A 15615-nucleotide genomic window follows, 5' to 3' on the forward strand; every position below is an offset into this window, starting at 1 on the left:
TTCCCATATTCTCCTAAAAGTGTCCTCTTGCAACTTCTCTTTTGTACGAAATACGTAAATAAAGACGTTAACCCCTCCACAAAAACTAACTTCGTAAGCTTCCAAAAAACGTACTTTGAAGGCGTACTAAACAACATTAGTTGAATCAAACAGAAATAAGGTAAACTAAATAGTAAGAACTGTTGAAATATACAAAGCAATCGGAACAAGGGAAATTAGCTAATTTATGAAGGATCGCCTTGTAATAATACGAAAGTGATCCCAAAGGAAACAACAAAACAAAAAAAAAATAATTCTTGAGCTTACAACCGCTTGTAGGACATCTCATTGTGGTATGAACCCTTCCGAAAAATGCTTTCATAATCACTGTTATAACTTGAACAGGGTATATTAAGTTTGCTACGTTACTGCAACACTTAAATGGAAACGTTTAAAAACCGAAACCATTTAAATATCCATATAAATTATCTGCATGACGAGATCTTCCGACTTGCCAATGTCTTTCAGACCATCCGTCCGTCTACCTGTATATACGGTAACCAACTCAGCTCTGAGGGTACTCGACGCAGTACCCGCCGATGGAAGCAGAGGAAGAGACAAACCTCCGCTCCTTTGGAAAGGCCAGGTAGAGAAGGACCTGGCCACACTTGGAATTTCTAATTGACGCCAAACAATGAAAAGGAAAGACGACTAGCTCGCTGTTGAAAACTCGGCTATAAGCCGTGTATAAGCCAATAAAGAAGAAGAAGAAGTTCCTTTGTGTATGAGATATCGATTTTTTGTTCTTTTTTTGCCAGGGAGCTGCACATTTGTCGGATCCGCTGATATCGGATCGCCATATATAGCATATAGCTGGCAAACTGAACGATAAAATTTCTTCAAAATGTGGAAAACGAGATAGATCACGAGATATCTTCACGAAATTTGGCATAGATTTTTGTTTAAGCCAACATTGATTGTTAAGCAGGTTCACTTTCTGAAGAAATTATTTAGATTGCATTACTATAGCATATAGCTGTCATATGAACAAGCCGGTCAAAATCAAGTTTTTTTAAGGAATTTAGATTAAAAACTTTTCTTTCTGAATGTGGTTAAACTTTTGAGAATTCGGCTCAAAGCAAATAATAGCTACCTATTCTTTAATCGTTTAGCTTTTTCAATCTTCGACAGTTGCTGGGATAAAACTAAAACTGGAAGTGTTCACAGAGTCATCGACAAACAAGCTAAACAGTAGACACAAAAAAGTTAGGAATAGGCAAGGCGCAAGTTGTCATTCATAGTTCTGAGTATTGGTAGTGATTCTACATTACTTCTAAAAGAATTTTTGTGAACCATTAACAGGCATTCTGTAAATTTTTAACATAACCACTGATCTAGCTACAGGTCCCTGTTTCTGCTTTCCTCCTTTCTTTTTGACTAGGAAACGTTTTATTTGACAGACTTCGGTTCATATAAAAAATTCGTTTTTATTTTCACTGCAAATTAAAGTAAAAATCGTTTTAGTTAACACACTTAATTAACCCCCTTTTTCACGGGCGGTGATTAGATTACTTGAACTAAGAGCTCAGAACTCTGGCGAAAGTTCTCTGCAATCTAGAGCTGAATACGCAGGCAGTAATTTAGGGCGCTTCTCGTTGCGTTTAGTCTTCTAATATTTGAATCTCGTCACAGTTTTATTTTTCACATACATTTCCACAAATTACTGATGACCATACTTTCATGAAATCTGAAATATTTTCACTCGATGCAAAGCTGGCTTTTCATAAAAAATATAAAATTTCCAGTTCCTGGTATATAACCATTGGCATTTACATATATTTGCAAAAGTAATTTTTCACAAACACATAAGAAGTGCAATTCCTACATAATCATAAATGGCAATTTTTAAAACCAATTGAGTTTACGACACCAAACCATTTAATTTCGGCGCCCCGAGCAGAAAGCAATGAAGTGCTTAGAAATATGTGCAAAATTGGAGCTTGTCCTAAGAACTTAAATCAGAATTATGTAAAAATGTTGAGGCATAAAAACAACAGCACAAAGCAAAACACAGGCACACACTAACAGAAAATGAAACAAACAGTTAGGACGCCAAAAAATATGCTACAATATTAATAACATGAGCATAACAAAAGGCGCAGTCCCCAAAGGGCAGGAAAAAATGAATATGCAAATAAGAAATGTGGCAGAAAAAACAAAACAAAAGTGCTAATGCCGCACACGCATGCAAGTGCAAGTGTATTAATGTGTTTACTAATATATATGTGCTTGTATATATTAATATATATATGTGTATGTATATGAAATCCTGAAACTCAAACACTTGTTTTGATATAAGCATACAAGCATATGTATGTATGTGCTTGAATGTGTGAGTAAATTTGTGCATGTGTTTGCGTGTGCGTGTAAATACTAATATAAACACATGCATATTTCCTCCAAAAACATTTCGTTTAACTTATAATAATATTAAACATCAGACAGCCTTTGAATTGAAAGTAAATATACGCCAAAAGCGACAGCAGATTTTCAAACACACACACACATACATATATATGTGCAAGTGAGTGAACCTGATTTGCTGCTGGCATGTGGTGGGGGTGCGGTATTTTAGACGAGGTCAGATTGAATGCAAAATGCGAACTTATGAAAACTGAAAGCGGCGAAAAGAAAGTCTCCTGAGCCGTAAACAGTGAGTGCAAAGAGAGATTTTGCCGATACACACAAACACATACATATATACATGTATATTTGAAATGCTAATATGTATATTTGAACATGTATATGTGTATCTGTGCATGTTTGTGTGCATACGAGCATAAGAAAGTCGACAATTGCCTGCTGCGCAAGCTTGTCAATGGCAACGCGTGGCGACTTGCATGTACGTGGATATTTTTGTAAGCAATTTACACTGCATTAAGGTGGCCCTATCCTGGGGGCAGTAAAAAAAATCCGTGTTGAAGGTCGTAGAGATAATTTATGAAACAAAATAAATTTTCAATACAAGGACTTTATTTAGAAAGATGAATTTGCATGGCAGATATGTGCTACAGTAACCCGATCTAAGCAATTTTCGAGGAAATTATACCGAAGCTTTGACTAATAATTCAAAAATTTCGTGAAGATATCTTGCCAAATAAAACAGTTTCCATATAAGGACTTAATTCCGGTAGTTCAATTTGTATAGCATATAACAGGTGATCCAAGTAGAGGTACTTTTTCCATCAGCTTTTTTTGTCATGTTCTTTTTGTTCAGTATTGTTTCGCATTTCATCATGGAAAAACTTACGCCTGAACAACGTTAACAAATCGTTCAACTTCATTACGATAAGTCACGCTCTGTAAAGAATGTGTTTCGCGCTTCGATAAACTTATGGTCAACTCAACAGTGTAACCGTAGCTGAGAGCTGACACATAGAACGACGACACATTTTACGTCGATATCTTAAATTGAAATTGTACGAAATACAGCTTGTGCAAGAACTGATGCTGCTCGATGGGCTCTTGAAAAGTTCCAGGAAGATCCGAGGTTTTCGAGCCAAATTTTTTTCAGCGACGAAGCCCATTTCTGGCTCAAAGGGTATGTAGACAAGCAAAATTTCCGCATTTGTGACGAAGAGCAACCTGAAGAGATTTAAAAGCTCTAAGAAAAACAAAAAAAAAACATTTGGTTGTGGGGTTGTGGGCACTGGCCGGTGGTGTCACAGGTGGCCATTTTTTCTATTTCTCAAAAATATAATAACGTAACCGTCAATGGCGACCGTTACCGCGCCATGATAACGGACTGTTTGATGCCTGCAATTGATGCTTGTGATCTCAGAGATATTTGGTTTCAACAAGACAGCGCCACTTCCCACACACATTTCATCAATCAATGGAGTCAGAAGTCGAAGTGTTTCTTCGGTAAGCAGATAATTTCCCTCGTGAGATACACTGCGCATCATCAGGTTAGCACACCTATCAGCCTATCAGCTTTATATAATTGCTCTTGTAGTTGGTTTTGTTAAGATGCAGCAAAATTATTTTACTCTATTTTTCTGATCTTCGTATACACCATCACTAGCAAAGAGAACATGTGAAAGAAAGATCCCGTTATTTGGTTTTTGCTATTTTCTATTATTTTTTGGGGATGGAAATGTGTTGTATTTTTTGCGTCATCAGGTTACTTAGCACATGCAAATTCTTTTCAGTTTATCTTCAACAGTTGAATACGTATTGCAACCAATTTTTTTATACTGCTAAAATAAACTATTAGCTTTAATATAGGTGAAGGAAAATCGCTATCTTGTTGAGGAGATCCAAAATTGAACCTTACAAGGAAGCAGGGCTGTCAATAATGTCAATATCCAAAAAATGGGCAGAAGTCTGGTAAAGTTATATAAGGCCATTCCTCAGCAATTAGTTGAATTATGGCAAAAAATAAACACAAAGGAGGGGGACTAATATATTATTTCCGCTGCTGATAAGAAGAGCAGTTTTGAGAGAAGCCTCAAACTCTCACGCCTCGACCGCAAAGATTAGGGGCAAATTTTAATGTTAAAGCGCGGCTTATCTACAATTCAAAGAGTGGATATGTACTACTCCACATTTAAAAAGACTGAAATGACAAGAAAAAACCCCCTCTAACCGTTGCTAGAAAGGAAGTGCGCTTGAATTTCTGCGATGGAAGCCACATGACACATGAAATACTGATTGGCCCCCGCTACGTTGCCATTCTCGGATGAAAAAAAATAATTTGGAAGGTCCGGACGGATAACAACTACTAATACTTCCATGATCTTCGCAAAGAGGACCATCAGTTTGGATCGCCTTCATAGTAGGATGGGGGGTGTGGTGGCGCCATCTCCTCATTACGGTAACGTGCGAGTTACAGTGTTTAAACCTATACAAAATGAATGCAAACACTTACAAAACGTACTTGAAATAGCTTTTCCCCATTTCCAAAGCGTTGTCCGGAGATCTGCCCGTGGACTTTCTAACACGAAAATGCCCCCGATCTACACTGCCCGGGTGGTTAAATTCATGGATTGAGGACCAAAAATGTCCGTCTAATGCAGTGGCCGCCTTATTCAACCGACGCATCATATAATAGAAAAAACGTATGGGGATGGCTAGCTCGTAAAGTTTTACGAGTCTGGGAAACAATATTCTAACAAAGAGGAGCTAATTGAAGGCATCAAGGACCCTTGCGTCCACCACTTCACTTACTTATATTGGAAAATTATATGAATCGCTTCCCAATCGAAATCTATGAGGTAATTCTCAACAAGGGAGATCAACACATTATAATTTTGTATAAAAATGTTTAAAGTACTATATGCAACAGTTTAATAAAAATTTCATGTGTTCAAAAAACTTTTCAACAATGAAAAAAAAATGATGTTGTGCTAACCTGATGAACCAAATTAGATTTGTTAATTTTTATGTTATTTTTCGACAAAAAAAAAAAAACAAAAATATTATTACACAAAATAAAAAAAAACAGTATTTTTTTGTTTTATTTAACTCGGAGTTGAATGGGCCATAAACAAGAATAATTTTTATTAATTTTAAAAACATTAGCGCTTTATTTTTCGAACCTAAAGCACTAACACGATGGTATATGCTAACCTGATGATGCGCAGTGTACATATGTAAAGTCTAAAGTCTACGCGGACAATCCAGTTCGATACAGGTCTTGGAACTAAACATCACGCGTGTCGCCAGTTTGCAGTCAAAATGGTCGAACGAGTCATCGAAAATTAGACTCACTGAATGGACGGTCTGAGACGTAACCGCGGCCAAGATTTAAAAGAGATAATCTTCAATATATACAATATTCAATGTTCTTTCGAATGATAATAAACTTTTCCACCTAAATTTTAAGTTTCAATATGTTTTCTGTAGTGTTAATGCCATATCAGCGGGTTTTAGGTAGAGGCCTGCAATTTATATTTTGGTATTTTTTTCAAAATATTCTCCAAGAGAAATCATTCGGTCACGAACCGCTCTAAATGAACCACTCAAAAATTACTGCTCTGCGTTGTTCTAGTGGAATAGTTGCGACAAGTCCAATGCTTTGTGCGTGACAACTTTTATTGGATTCGGCTCATCTTGAAACGCCCTTATTCCACACCTACCACGATGTCACAAAATTCATGCAATATTAAATAAGCTGTGGAGCTATAGTTTATGGGGTATAGCAGTTTGGGTGAAGCAACTTGTGTCAATTTACAAAAAAATTTAAAAAAATGCATTTCGTGTGACAATAAAGCATTACATTTTGGAGGAAAAAATTATGTTCAAGCCACAGTCTAGATTGATTGATACTACATGGACTCGGCGTTAGGGAAACTACGCGTTGAAAAATGGTTTGCTTAGATTGAACGAGGCATAATGAGCGCCGATAACAATGAAGGCAGTGGAGACTTTGCAGAGGTTGTTACGACGAAAACATTAAAAATGTTGGCAAAATAATTTTGTATGACCGTAAAGTGATGTTGTTCGAGATAGCAGACACTCTAAAGATATCAATTGAATGTATACATCATATCATTCACGAATATTTGAGTATGAGAATACGCTGCGCCGAGTGGGTGCCACGCGAGCCCTCTTTTAACAGGTAGAACAGTGTTTTTAGATGTTCAAATGTAATAATCCCAAGTTTTGTGATTACGAAAAAAACGGAGTCCAGTAGATAATCTGCCGAACAGACTACACGTAGTAAACCGACCAAAAAGCTTGAAGAATTGTAACATTCGGCTAGCACGATTATGGCATCGGTATTTTGAGATGCTCAAGGTATAATATTCATCGACTGTCTTCAAACGGGAAAAAACCATTAACAGCGACTATTACCTTGTATTATTGGAGCGTTAGAGAGACTACATCGCGAAAAAACTGCTCCATTTGAAGAAGGAGAAAGTGCACACTCTTACAAATCTATCAAAACGATTCATGAATTGGGCTTCGTATTGTTTGCGCAACCAACGTGTACTCTAGATCTGGTCCCCAGCTACTATTTTATGTTCTCAGATCTTAAGGATCGCTCGCTGGGAGAAAGTTTTGCGGTAATTGCGGAGTCTTATTTTTGTAAAATATTTTTTTCACCGCCATAATTTTTGTATCAAGTATATTGAATTATCAACACAAATTTTATCAGTTTTTTTTTATGATAGCCTACGAACTTTCCAGCCACTTTTATATGCTGATCCCACTAATGCCTATATTTATCACAATCTCAAGACGCCTCTGAAAATCTGATCTGATCTGATTTTAGACGACCTTCACGAAATTGGTCTTAGAGCGACGTACGATCTCGATTGGATTCATCATACCATCGACAAACACTGGCTGTTGTGTGTGTACGCAACTCTTAACAAACGAAAAAATCGGCCATAGGAAGTAAATTTGGTCTTCTTACGAACCGCCCTAATTTACACGCCACATATAATAACGTGTGCTTAACCGAATGCAAATCAATTTAAATACAGCTACATACATACACATAACACACACATATAAATCAAAAAATACATATAAGTACACTCATGTGCTTTTATCTAAGCACATTCATATGAAATGCACCACCACATTGGCATTTGGCTGTGAGCCATCGCTTGAAATATTAGCTTTCATGTCTAGCCTGCAGGCTTGTTGACATGGCCTACTTCATTTATTTCGGTTTTTTGCACAATTTAATTTCATACTTAGATTTAAGTATGCACATACAGACACACATATGTGCCACTATGTTGAAAAGTTTAGGGTCAAGTGTGTGGTTATGGATGAACCTTGACTTACAAGTCGACGGCAATCTAATGCAGTTGCTCTTTTTAAGTGTATTTGTGTTTGAATGTATGTGTGCACTATCATTTCTAGTGGTGATAAGAATTAGTCTAAAATAAACAAGTTTAAGTATTGCAATGAGACTAAGTCTTAGATAAGTCAAGCTTCGTACAATTTGCTTATGTATTTTTAAGAAACATAAGAGGATAGATTAACCAGAATAACCAAAAGCGCCAATATGGCTTATAAACATTTCTTAGAAATACTTTAATTTGCATAAATTTCCAGTTGAATTTGATGATAAACGCATTTTTAATAAAATCAACTTAATTACATATTGTACATAGATGTTAAAACTATTTTTCATCTGCCTCCTTCAAATGTCGTAACAGTTACAGTGAACTTGTACAGAGAAAGCTTACATTCGCGCTTCTCAAAAAGAATTCCCAAGTGCCGTGATTTTCAAATAAAGAAAAAAAAATTGTTTGCAGATAGGAATGCTATATTATCCTAGTGTGACTTAATGTATGATTTGATCTCATCACCATGTCCCATAAATAATTCCGTAACTAAAGGGTGATCCATTTCAAGATTTCCAACTTTTTAAAGAAAAAACATATTATTATTATTCGAAAGAACATTCTCCAGCAATTTTTTTGATACTCTTGTAAACTGTTGCTACAACTGTTACGATACCTGTTGTTCCCCTAAAACTAAGCGAGAAAGATATAGAATTATATACAATATATACATGATCAGGATGAAAAGAAATGATGAAATCTGGTTGACTGTCTGTTTGTCCGTCCGTCCATCTCAGTGCAAGCTGTAACTTGAGTAAAAATTTAGATATCTCGATGGAATTTGGTATGTGGGTTCCTTAGTACAAGAAAGATTACGAGCTCGTAATGGACGTAATCGGATTACTGCCACGCCCACAAATCGCCATTAGCCAAAAACCTAAATAATTACGCCAAAGATATTAAATTTAAATCTGACATGGTATGAGAAAGCTTTATGGGAGTTGGTGTTAAAATTGGATGATGGGCATGGCACCGCCCACTTTTTGGTGAAATCCTATATCTCAGGACCCGAGTGACAGATTTCAAAATTTCTTCCTATACTTTTATGTCCAAGAACGTGAATTTTCTTAACAAAGTTTTTTTTCACAGACGCTAGCACGAGCTGTTTTTCGAACAAATTTAGTTGTTTTGGATTCAATCGTGTTTTCACTTTCTTTAGGCCCAATTGATTTCTCAAAATTCAATTCTTTTACATTACTAACGTGTTGATCATCAGTTGATGTTGATAGCCGTCCTTGGTGTGATTCGTTGTCAACGCGTTCTTGATCCTCTTTAAATAATTTGTACCACACAAGCACACCTGCTCACGTCGAACTATTATCACCGCAGGCTTTTTCAAGCATTATGTATTTAAAGGAAGTTCTTTGTTGAATATTTGAACTCATCGTATAAATCGCCGAATGCGCTTTATGAACTTCAGGAGCACAAGCATTTACTAAAGAGTAACAATTTTCTTGTGAACGATTAGTCTCTTTTGTTATTGGTTGGTTAACTAGGTCAACTAAATACAAGAATAATCTCGATTTCACAACAATGAAGGCCCAGAATTCCTAAGTATGGCTCAAAACGAACATATTTGCACAGAAACAGTTATCAATATTAGCCATAAATTTTAGTCAATTCGCCTGGTTTATAGAAGATATGACTGCCGAGATGCTTCCACTCTAGTCTAGCGAATACTGGATAGTTTAAAGAAGGGGTTCCGATGTTCCCATTTTACCTTCACTAGAGTACTTGGCAAAGCATTAATTCCTTCACCACAAAATCAGTGTCAGGATTGACATACATATCTGGGATTTTGTCGTATTTTAAGTGAAACCGCATCGTTTTTGGGCGAATCTAATATAATCTATCCGATCTAATCTCTCATAACTAATAAACAAAGACAAGGAAATCACAAATTTCATAGAAGACTGATAGGTTGTATTTCTAATTATATATGAATGAAAGCATCATTGACCATATTTGTAACAGTTAGCTGGAAGCAGAAGTATCCTGTGACTTATAGCCCTATATATTGAAACACTTAATTAGTTATTGCTCTATATGCACTTTATTGCTTTCAGAAAAATTGTTTAAAGCTAGGATAGGTATAACTGTTGCCCATAATATTTGGCGAAATCCAACACATATAAGGAACTTTTCATAACTTCACCAAAACCACACCAACATACGGCTCAGCCACATACTTGCTTGGGTCAATGATAACACTGAAAATATATAACGAGATGAAAGAAGTTACTTATACATTTAAGAGCATCTTTATCCTATTTTCTAAACAACACAGCTGCTAATCCCACAAAAGCAGACTCATAAAACTGTGTGACTTTCCCCCACACTCACCCGTCATGATAACCCGACTGCATTGACGAAGTAATCACCTCCGCCTTGGAACCAATATCGAAGTACTGATTGATATTCAAACTCTGCTGGTTGCCTCCCAGATTGAGCACAATCACAAACATGTCGTCACCCGCTGCCTGACTGTAGAGAAAAGCGAAAAAAAACCGAGAATTAATGCCGAAGCAAAAATGAGCAACAAATAGCAATCGAACATTGAGGCACGGCAGCGCTCAATGCTTCTTCAGTGGCACCAATATGAAGTGCATTATGCAATGAGTGCGTATGAGTGGCGCCACTTGAGTGCATTCTCAGTGCGCCAAACAACTAATGTCAAGTTTTTAGCGACAAATATGCCTACTGCAGTATATATTTGTATGTATTCTGCATGCAAACTTTCCACTCACCGTGAGTAGATGATAATGTCGTTGCCGATTGCTTTTATCTTTAATGCGCCATCTTGTAGCGAGCGCATTTGGCGTAGGCGAATTAATTTCATAAATAACTGTAAATGACTCTTGGGAGCACGCAATTGTGCCAAGGCATTATTTGTGCGATAATTACTGGCGACTGGCAGCCAAGTGCGCGCGGCGGACGAGAATCCTACAAACGAGAGAGATATAGAGAGTATTATAAATGAGTTCCAATATTTGGACAAATCATGAATTAAACAAGTCAAATTTTAATATTTTAAACATTTAGCTTTCTGTGCTAACCCACCTGCATTCTTCGTCGCATCCCATTGGTAGGGTGTACGGCAGGGATCGCGCGAATAGCTCTCATAGTTGCTGGGGTTTGCATTGCAGCCTTGCGGGTCGACAGTTTGCTCCCAGGTGACCTTTCCATCTGTCATGGCCAACTCTTCGCCCTAAAAAATTAATAAAAAAAAGTTCTTCAAACTTTATCTAAAGATATTTGAAGTGCTTTTACAAAGCTTTTTCATGAAATCAGAATTATCAGTGACGATTTCAAGTGTTCTTTGGGAATGTTTGGTCACATTGGCGAAACATCTTAAACAAAATGAGGCTGATAGTCTTCCTAGAACTAGAAAGCTTTTTTAACCTTTTAGCTGCAAAAAGACCCGATAAGAAAGTGAAGTCAAAGAGGCTGAAATAGAACGACTAAAAGAAAAGTATTTCTGGTTTTGAAAATTAGTTAGCTCCTAGTTTTAGTAGTAACTGAAAATTTCTGTAAAACCTCGACAATTTATCTCCAATTTCTTTAGATTTCGCAAGACTAAAATGTCATAAATGCGCAAACAAATGAACCAGTTATTAAAATATATCACAAGACGCCAACACTGAACCCACAAACCTGCAAAAATTACTAAATATTAGCAATACATACATTGTAGGTCACCGCATTTCCCGGCAAGGTCTGTAGCATGATCGTGAACAAGTCCGCACGTTGTACGCCCAAACGTGTAGAATACCTCGGATTATCGTGGTTACCCAAGACCCAATTGGCTTGCACGCCCAAAGGCATACGTGTTATCCATTGCTGAATGTAATCCACAACTTGTGGCGCCGTGGAATCATTCTTCAAATTTCGCATAAGGTAAAAATTGAAAGGCACCATGGAACCATTTCGCTGGCCATCTCCGTAGTACAACATTAAATTATCCAGACTTGTATAGGCCTCAGTTAAGAGTACGATCGATTCGCCACCTTTTTCTTTACGGTATTGCTCAACGAGTTCACGCCATTGATATACCATCTCTATAGATTCCGGTTGATCTTGTGTATAGATGTGCTTCAAGTGACACTCGTCGTCGGGATCTGGACAGACGCTTACATTATCAATAACAGGCTCATCAGGGTAGCTACCATTCGCATATGCTTCTTTCTCAAACATGAATGGAAGAGCGTCAATGCGAAATCCAGAAATACCAGTATCCAACCAATAGCGCATCACCTCTTTCATTTTGGCCACAACCAATGGATTACGGAAATTCAAATCTGCCTGTTTGATGGAGAACTGATGTAAATAATATTGTTGACGCTTGTCGTTCCACTGCCAGGCGCTGTAACGGAATGCGCTGATCCAATTGCTCGGAGGCTGACGTTTACCGTTTGCATCCACAGTGCCATTGGACCAGACGTAGAAGTCTTCGTAGCCCGGTTCACGATTCACCGACTTCACAAACCATTCGCACTCGTCACTCGTGTGATTGGGCACAAAGTCGAGTATTATACGTATACCAACTTGTTTGGCGCGTGCGACAAGCGCTTTGAAATCCTCCATTGTACCATATTCGGGGTGTATGGCATAGAAATCGGAGATGTCGTAACCAAAGTCAACCATGGGTGATTTGAAAATCGGCGAAAGCCAAGCGGCGGTGAAACCAACGTCTTTAAGGTACTGCAACTTCTGTGTTACGCCTGAAAATTGTGGAAAGAAGAAACTATAGAAATATATTTCCTTATTACTCTTTATTTTCGAGTTATATATAAACATTCGCTCATATCATATAAAAGAATTTAAAGAAGAGCTTAAGTTTTTTTATTTTTGTGACAGAGGCCGAGATGTGAACGCTGGAACTTCTTGCGAAAAGTCACACATTCAATTCAGAATCTGCGATTTTTTAAAAATTTCCACTTAAAACTATTCAAACTTCATTGGGTATTTGGACTAAACTTCTAAAAACTCTGGGAAGCTCTTGAAAACTCTAGTTATAAAGCTTCATATTCAGTATAAAGTATGAAGAAATTCAGTTCTAAAATATACTCAACCAACTACCGATGGCTTTTATCCAAAGGATTTTTGTGAAATATCCGCAGCTTTCTGGCCAGATATCTAAACCAATCAAACGTTCGTGAGATTCGCGGCCTTAACAAAATCATCGCTGGCAAAATGCAGTAACAGGACCAATACCTCAGTAGGAATTTCTACATCAGGCCATTCTACGAGCAATAAGCTGATGGAAACCGGACGGCAAGCGGCATGAGTAGAGTCAAGGGACCTCTGCTTAACTCATGAAAGGCTCTACACGGCGCTAGTCAGAGATAGCTAGAAAACTGAAGGTAGACCGCCGCCTTGGGCCCAAAATCGTGGAACGCTACGGGGCCGGGTATAAGGTAAAATAGTCGCATCTCCAGCGAGGAATGGAAGAGAGTGGCGACAGTTATCTCCTCTGTCTTCCTGAAGGTGGTCAGAAGAAGCCCCATGCCACCCCCAAGTTGTGAGAGTGATGGGTAGAACCATGGCCTTCATAAGCCCATTAGATGTACCGATGAACGATCTGCTGTCCTATGGCAGGAGGCAGTCTATCGGGTAAAGGAGCGACAAAAAGAGCCACATTGGACGCTACAGACAAAGCAGACTTTTGACTTCGCCCTAGGGCTCGCATCTGGTTGGCAGCTAGCGCGATTGAGAAAATCCTTAGATACTGTATCCTTACTACCAACGCATGACTGGAGGGTAATATGACTGGAGCGACCCGAGGAACCATATAAAATTCGTAGTCCGTCGGTCCTCCAGTAAATACAAGGGAGATACGACAAATGGAGACGGTCAAACAGGACTCCGTCCTCAGCCTCGAACAGCTGTTTGAGGAGGTGCAGTCTGAAATATGGTCTCTGCCAATTTACCGCTTCGTCTAAAACAAGTCGAAGCTGATGTCGTCCTGATCTAGGAACCATGGCTGACTAGTAACGGCATCTCTGGATTGAGAAGGAATAGTTATAAGACTATGTCCAAATATGCAGATAGAACCAAAGCCTCTATGATGGAATGAAATAAATGAACGGTATTCCTTTCAACTAATTTCAGCAACGCTAATATTGTGACGGCAAAACTTAAGTGCGACGATGGAGATTTCTGGATAACCTTTGCCGCACGACGATGGGGTGGTACCACCTCCCTTATTGCTGAGGAAGACCTTGGCTGAAGCGTCACGAAGAAGAATCGGCGTCATCATTGCACCCTAATAACAGAGATGAGTCGTTTTTTTTTTGATTTCGTAGTTAGCGTTGTACATTTATAATAGAAGAAACTCTTCTACATTCGTGACTACAGGCGGGAAAGAGGCTTTTGGCCTCACACGGAATTGATTCTCTGATCTCAAACTTGGTCTTGGTCTTGGACGATCATTTTTTCTCTGGTCATAAATACATGGGGTTCAGTCGGAGAATGTCCGCCTAGGAATACAAACTGGGAAATTTTTCGCAAAGGTGACGAATGGGTCGAAATCTTCAGCTCGGTTTGTAAAACTGCACTGGATAACTTCTGTCCACTGAAAACACCGAAAGGCAGAGAGAAGCCTCTCTAGTGGACTATAGACCTCTAAGAAATTAGAGTGTTCTACAGACGATTATTCAATAAACAGGTAGGAGTGAGTCAGTCGACAGAGCATTGTATAAAACGGGACTTGCAATATACAAGTCCGAGATAAACAAGGCAAAGAGGAAACTTCATGAAAAAGATTCTGCGAAAAGTGGAAAACTGTCGTGAGTTCTCTAGGTTCAGGCGTAATCTCGCGAAAAACCTTAAACAGTGAAGACACACTTCGGATGCTTCTTGATGCTCACTTCCCGCGCAATAAGTCTTCTGGAGCAAGATGATTACGCAGCCTTTGTCGATCTGCTGGATAAACGGCACTTGACCTGAGCGATCAATTCGTTCAAACCTTTCATGTCCCCGGAACCAGATGGCATCTCACCAGCGCAGCAGCTGGTTGGTACCTGTCTATGCAAAGTGCATAAAACTGAGTTACATCTTGTGCCCTGGAGATAGGTCAAAGTTACGTTCAGCCCAAAAGCTGGTAGGGGCCCCCACATTATGGCAAGGACATCAGTCCCATCAGCCACTCCTCCTTTTTACAAAAAACTCTAGAGAAATTGATAGACTGTTTGGTCTCTCACTTGATGTGATCTTCTGGTTCCACGACACCATAGGTAGTCAAAACTGCACCTAGTGCCTTTCCAACTATAGGACTTAACGCTATCTTGCATATAATGCCTTTAGACATCGTCGGAAGGTGTATGGCTGTAAAAGTTGCTACCAAACTCAGAGAATCTAGGTTCTTAAAAGAACACGTGTCTGAATACTCGAAAATCCTCATACAGTTTGATTTTATACCGGATCACTTGGACCATGGAGTCGCCAAACCGAACTCTGGCAGCTCCTTTTCTGCTCATATATGGGCAAGGAAGTTGTGTGTGGGAGAAGCCATTGGAGGAAAGGAGGATCGGTCAAAACTTGTGGGTAAGGTTGGTGGAGGAGTTTAGGAGATTTCTATCAACTCTGGAGAAGTGAGCATCCCCTTAGAAAGCGGGGCGTCGATACTAGCCTTGAACTCATTAGCCTCGCCAACAATAGCTCTTTGTGATAAGACTGGTATGGGTACCAGACCACAGCGGAATCGCAGGAAATTTTAATGTTGAGGAGCTAGCAAGGAAAGGCACTCTATAGCCGCTATTGGAGCGGG

General features: G+C 38.7%; 1 protein-coding gene across 2 annotated transcripts in view; it reads right to left on the reverse strand.

The window, feature by feature from the left end:
- LOC125777292 (maltase A1-like) overlaps positions 1-15615 on the reverse strand; it is a 213632-nt gene that overhangs the window by 197190 nt on the left and 827 nt on the right. The window contains exons 2-6 of one of the 2 annotated variants that reach the window (XM_049451718.1): positions 11535-12568; positions 10908-11055; positions 10595-10790; positions 10191-10331; positions 9878-10057 (exon numbers count right to left, since the gene is read on the reverse strand). In XM_049451718.1, the coding sequence (XP_049307675.1) occupies positions 9991-10057; positions 10191-10331; positions 10595-10790; positions 10908-11055; positions 11535-12568 (1586 nt within the window). In that variant the 3' untranslated portion in view covers positions 9878-9990. Of the gene's footprint in view, positions 1-9877; positions 10058-10190; positions 10332-10594; positions 10791-10907; positions 11056-11534; positions 12569-15615 lie in introns of those variants that run through there. The other variant, XM_049451719.1, reaches the window with a different exon arrangement.

This window comes from Bactrocera dorsalis, chromosome 3 (assembly GCF_023373825.1).
Source record: "Bactrocera dorsalis isolate Fly_Bdor chromosome 3, ASM2337382v1, whole genome shotgun sequence".
In the NCBI taxonomy this organism is placed as follows: Eukaryota; Metazoa; Arthropoda; class Insecta; order Diptera; family Tephritidae; genus Bactrocera; species Bactrocera dorsalis.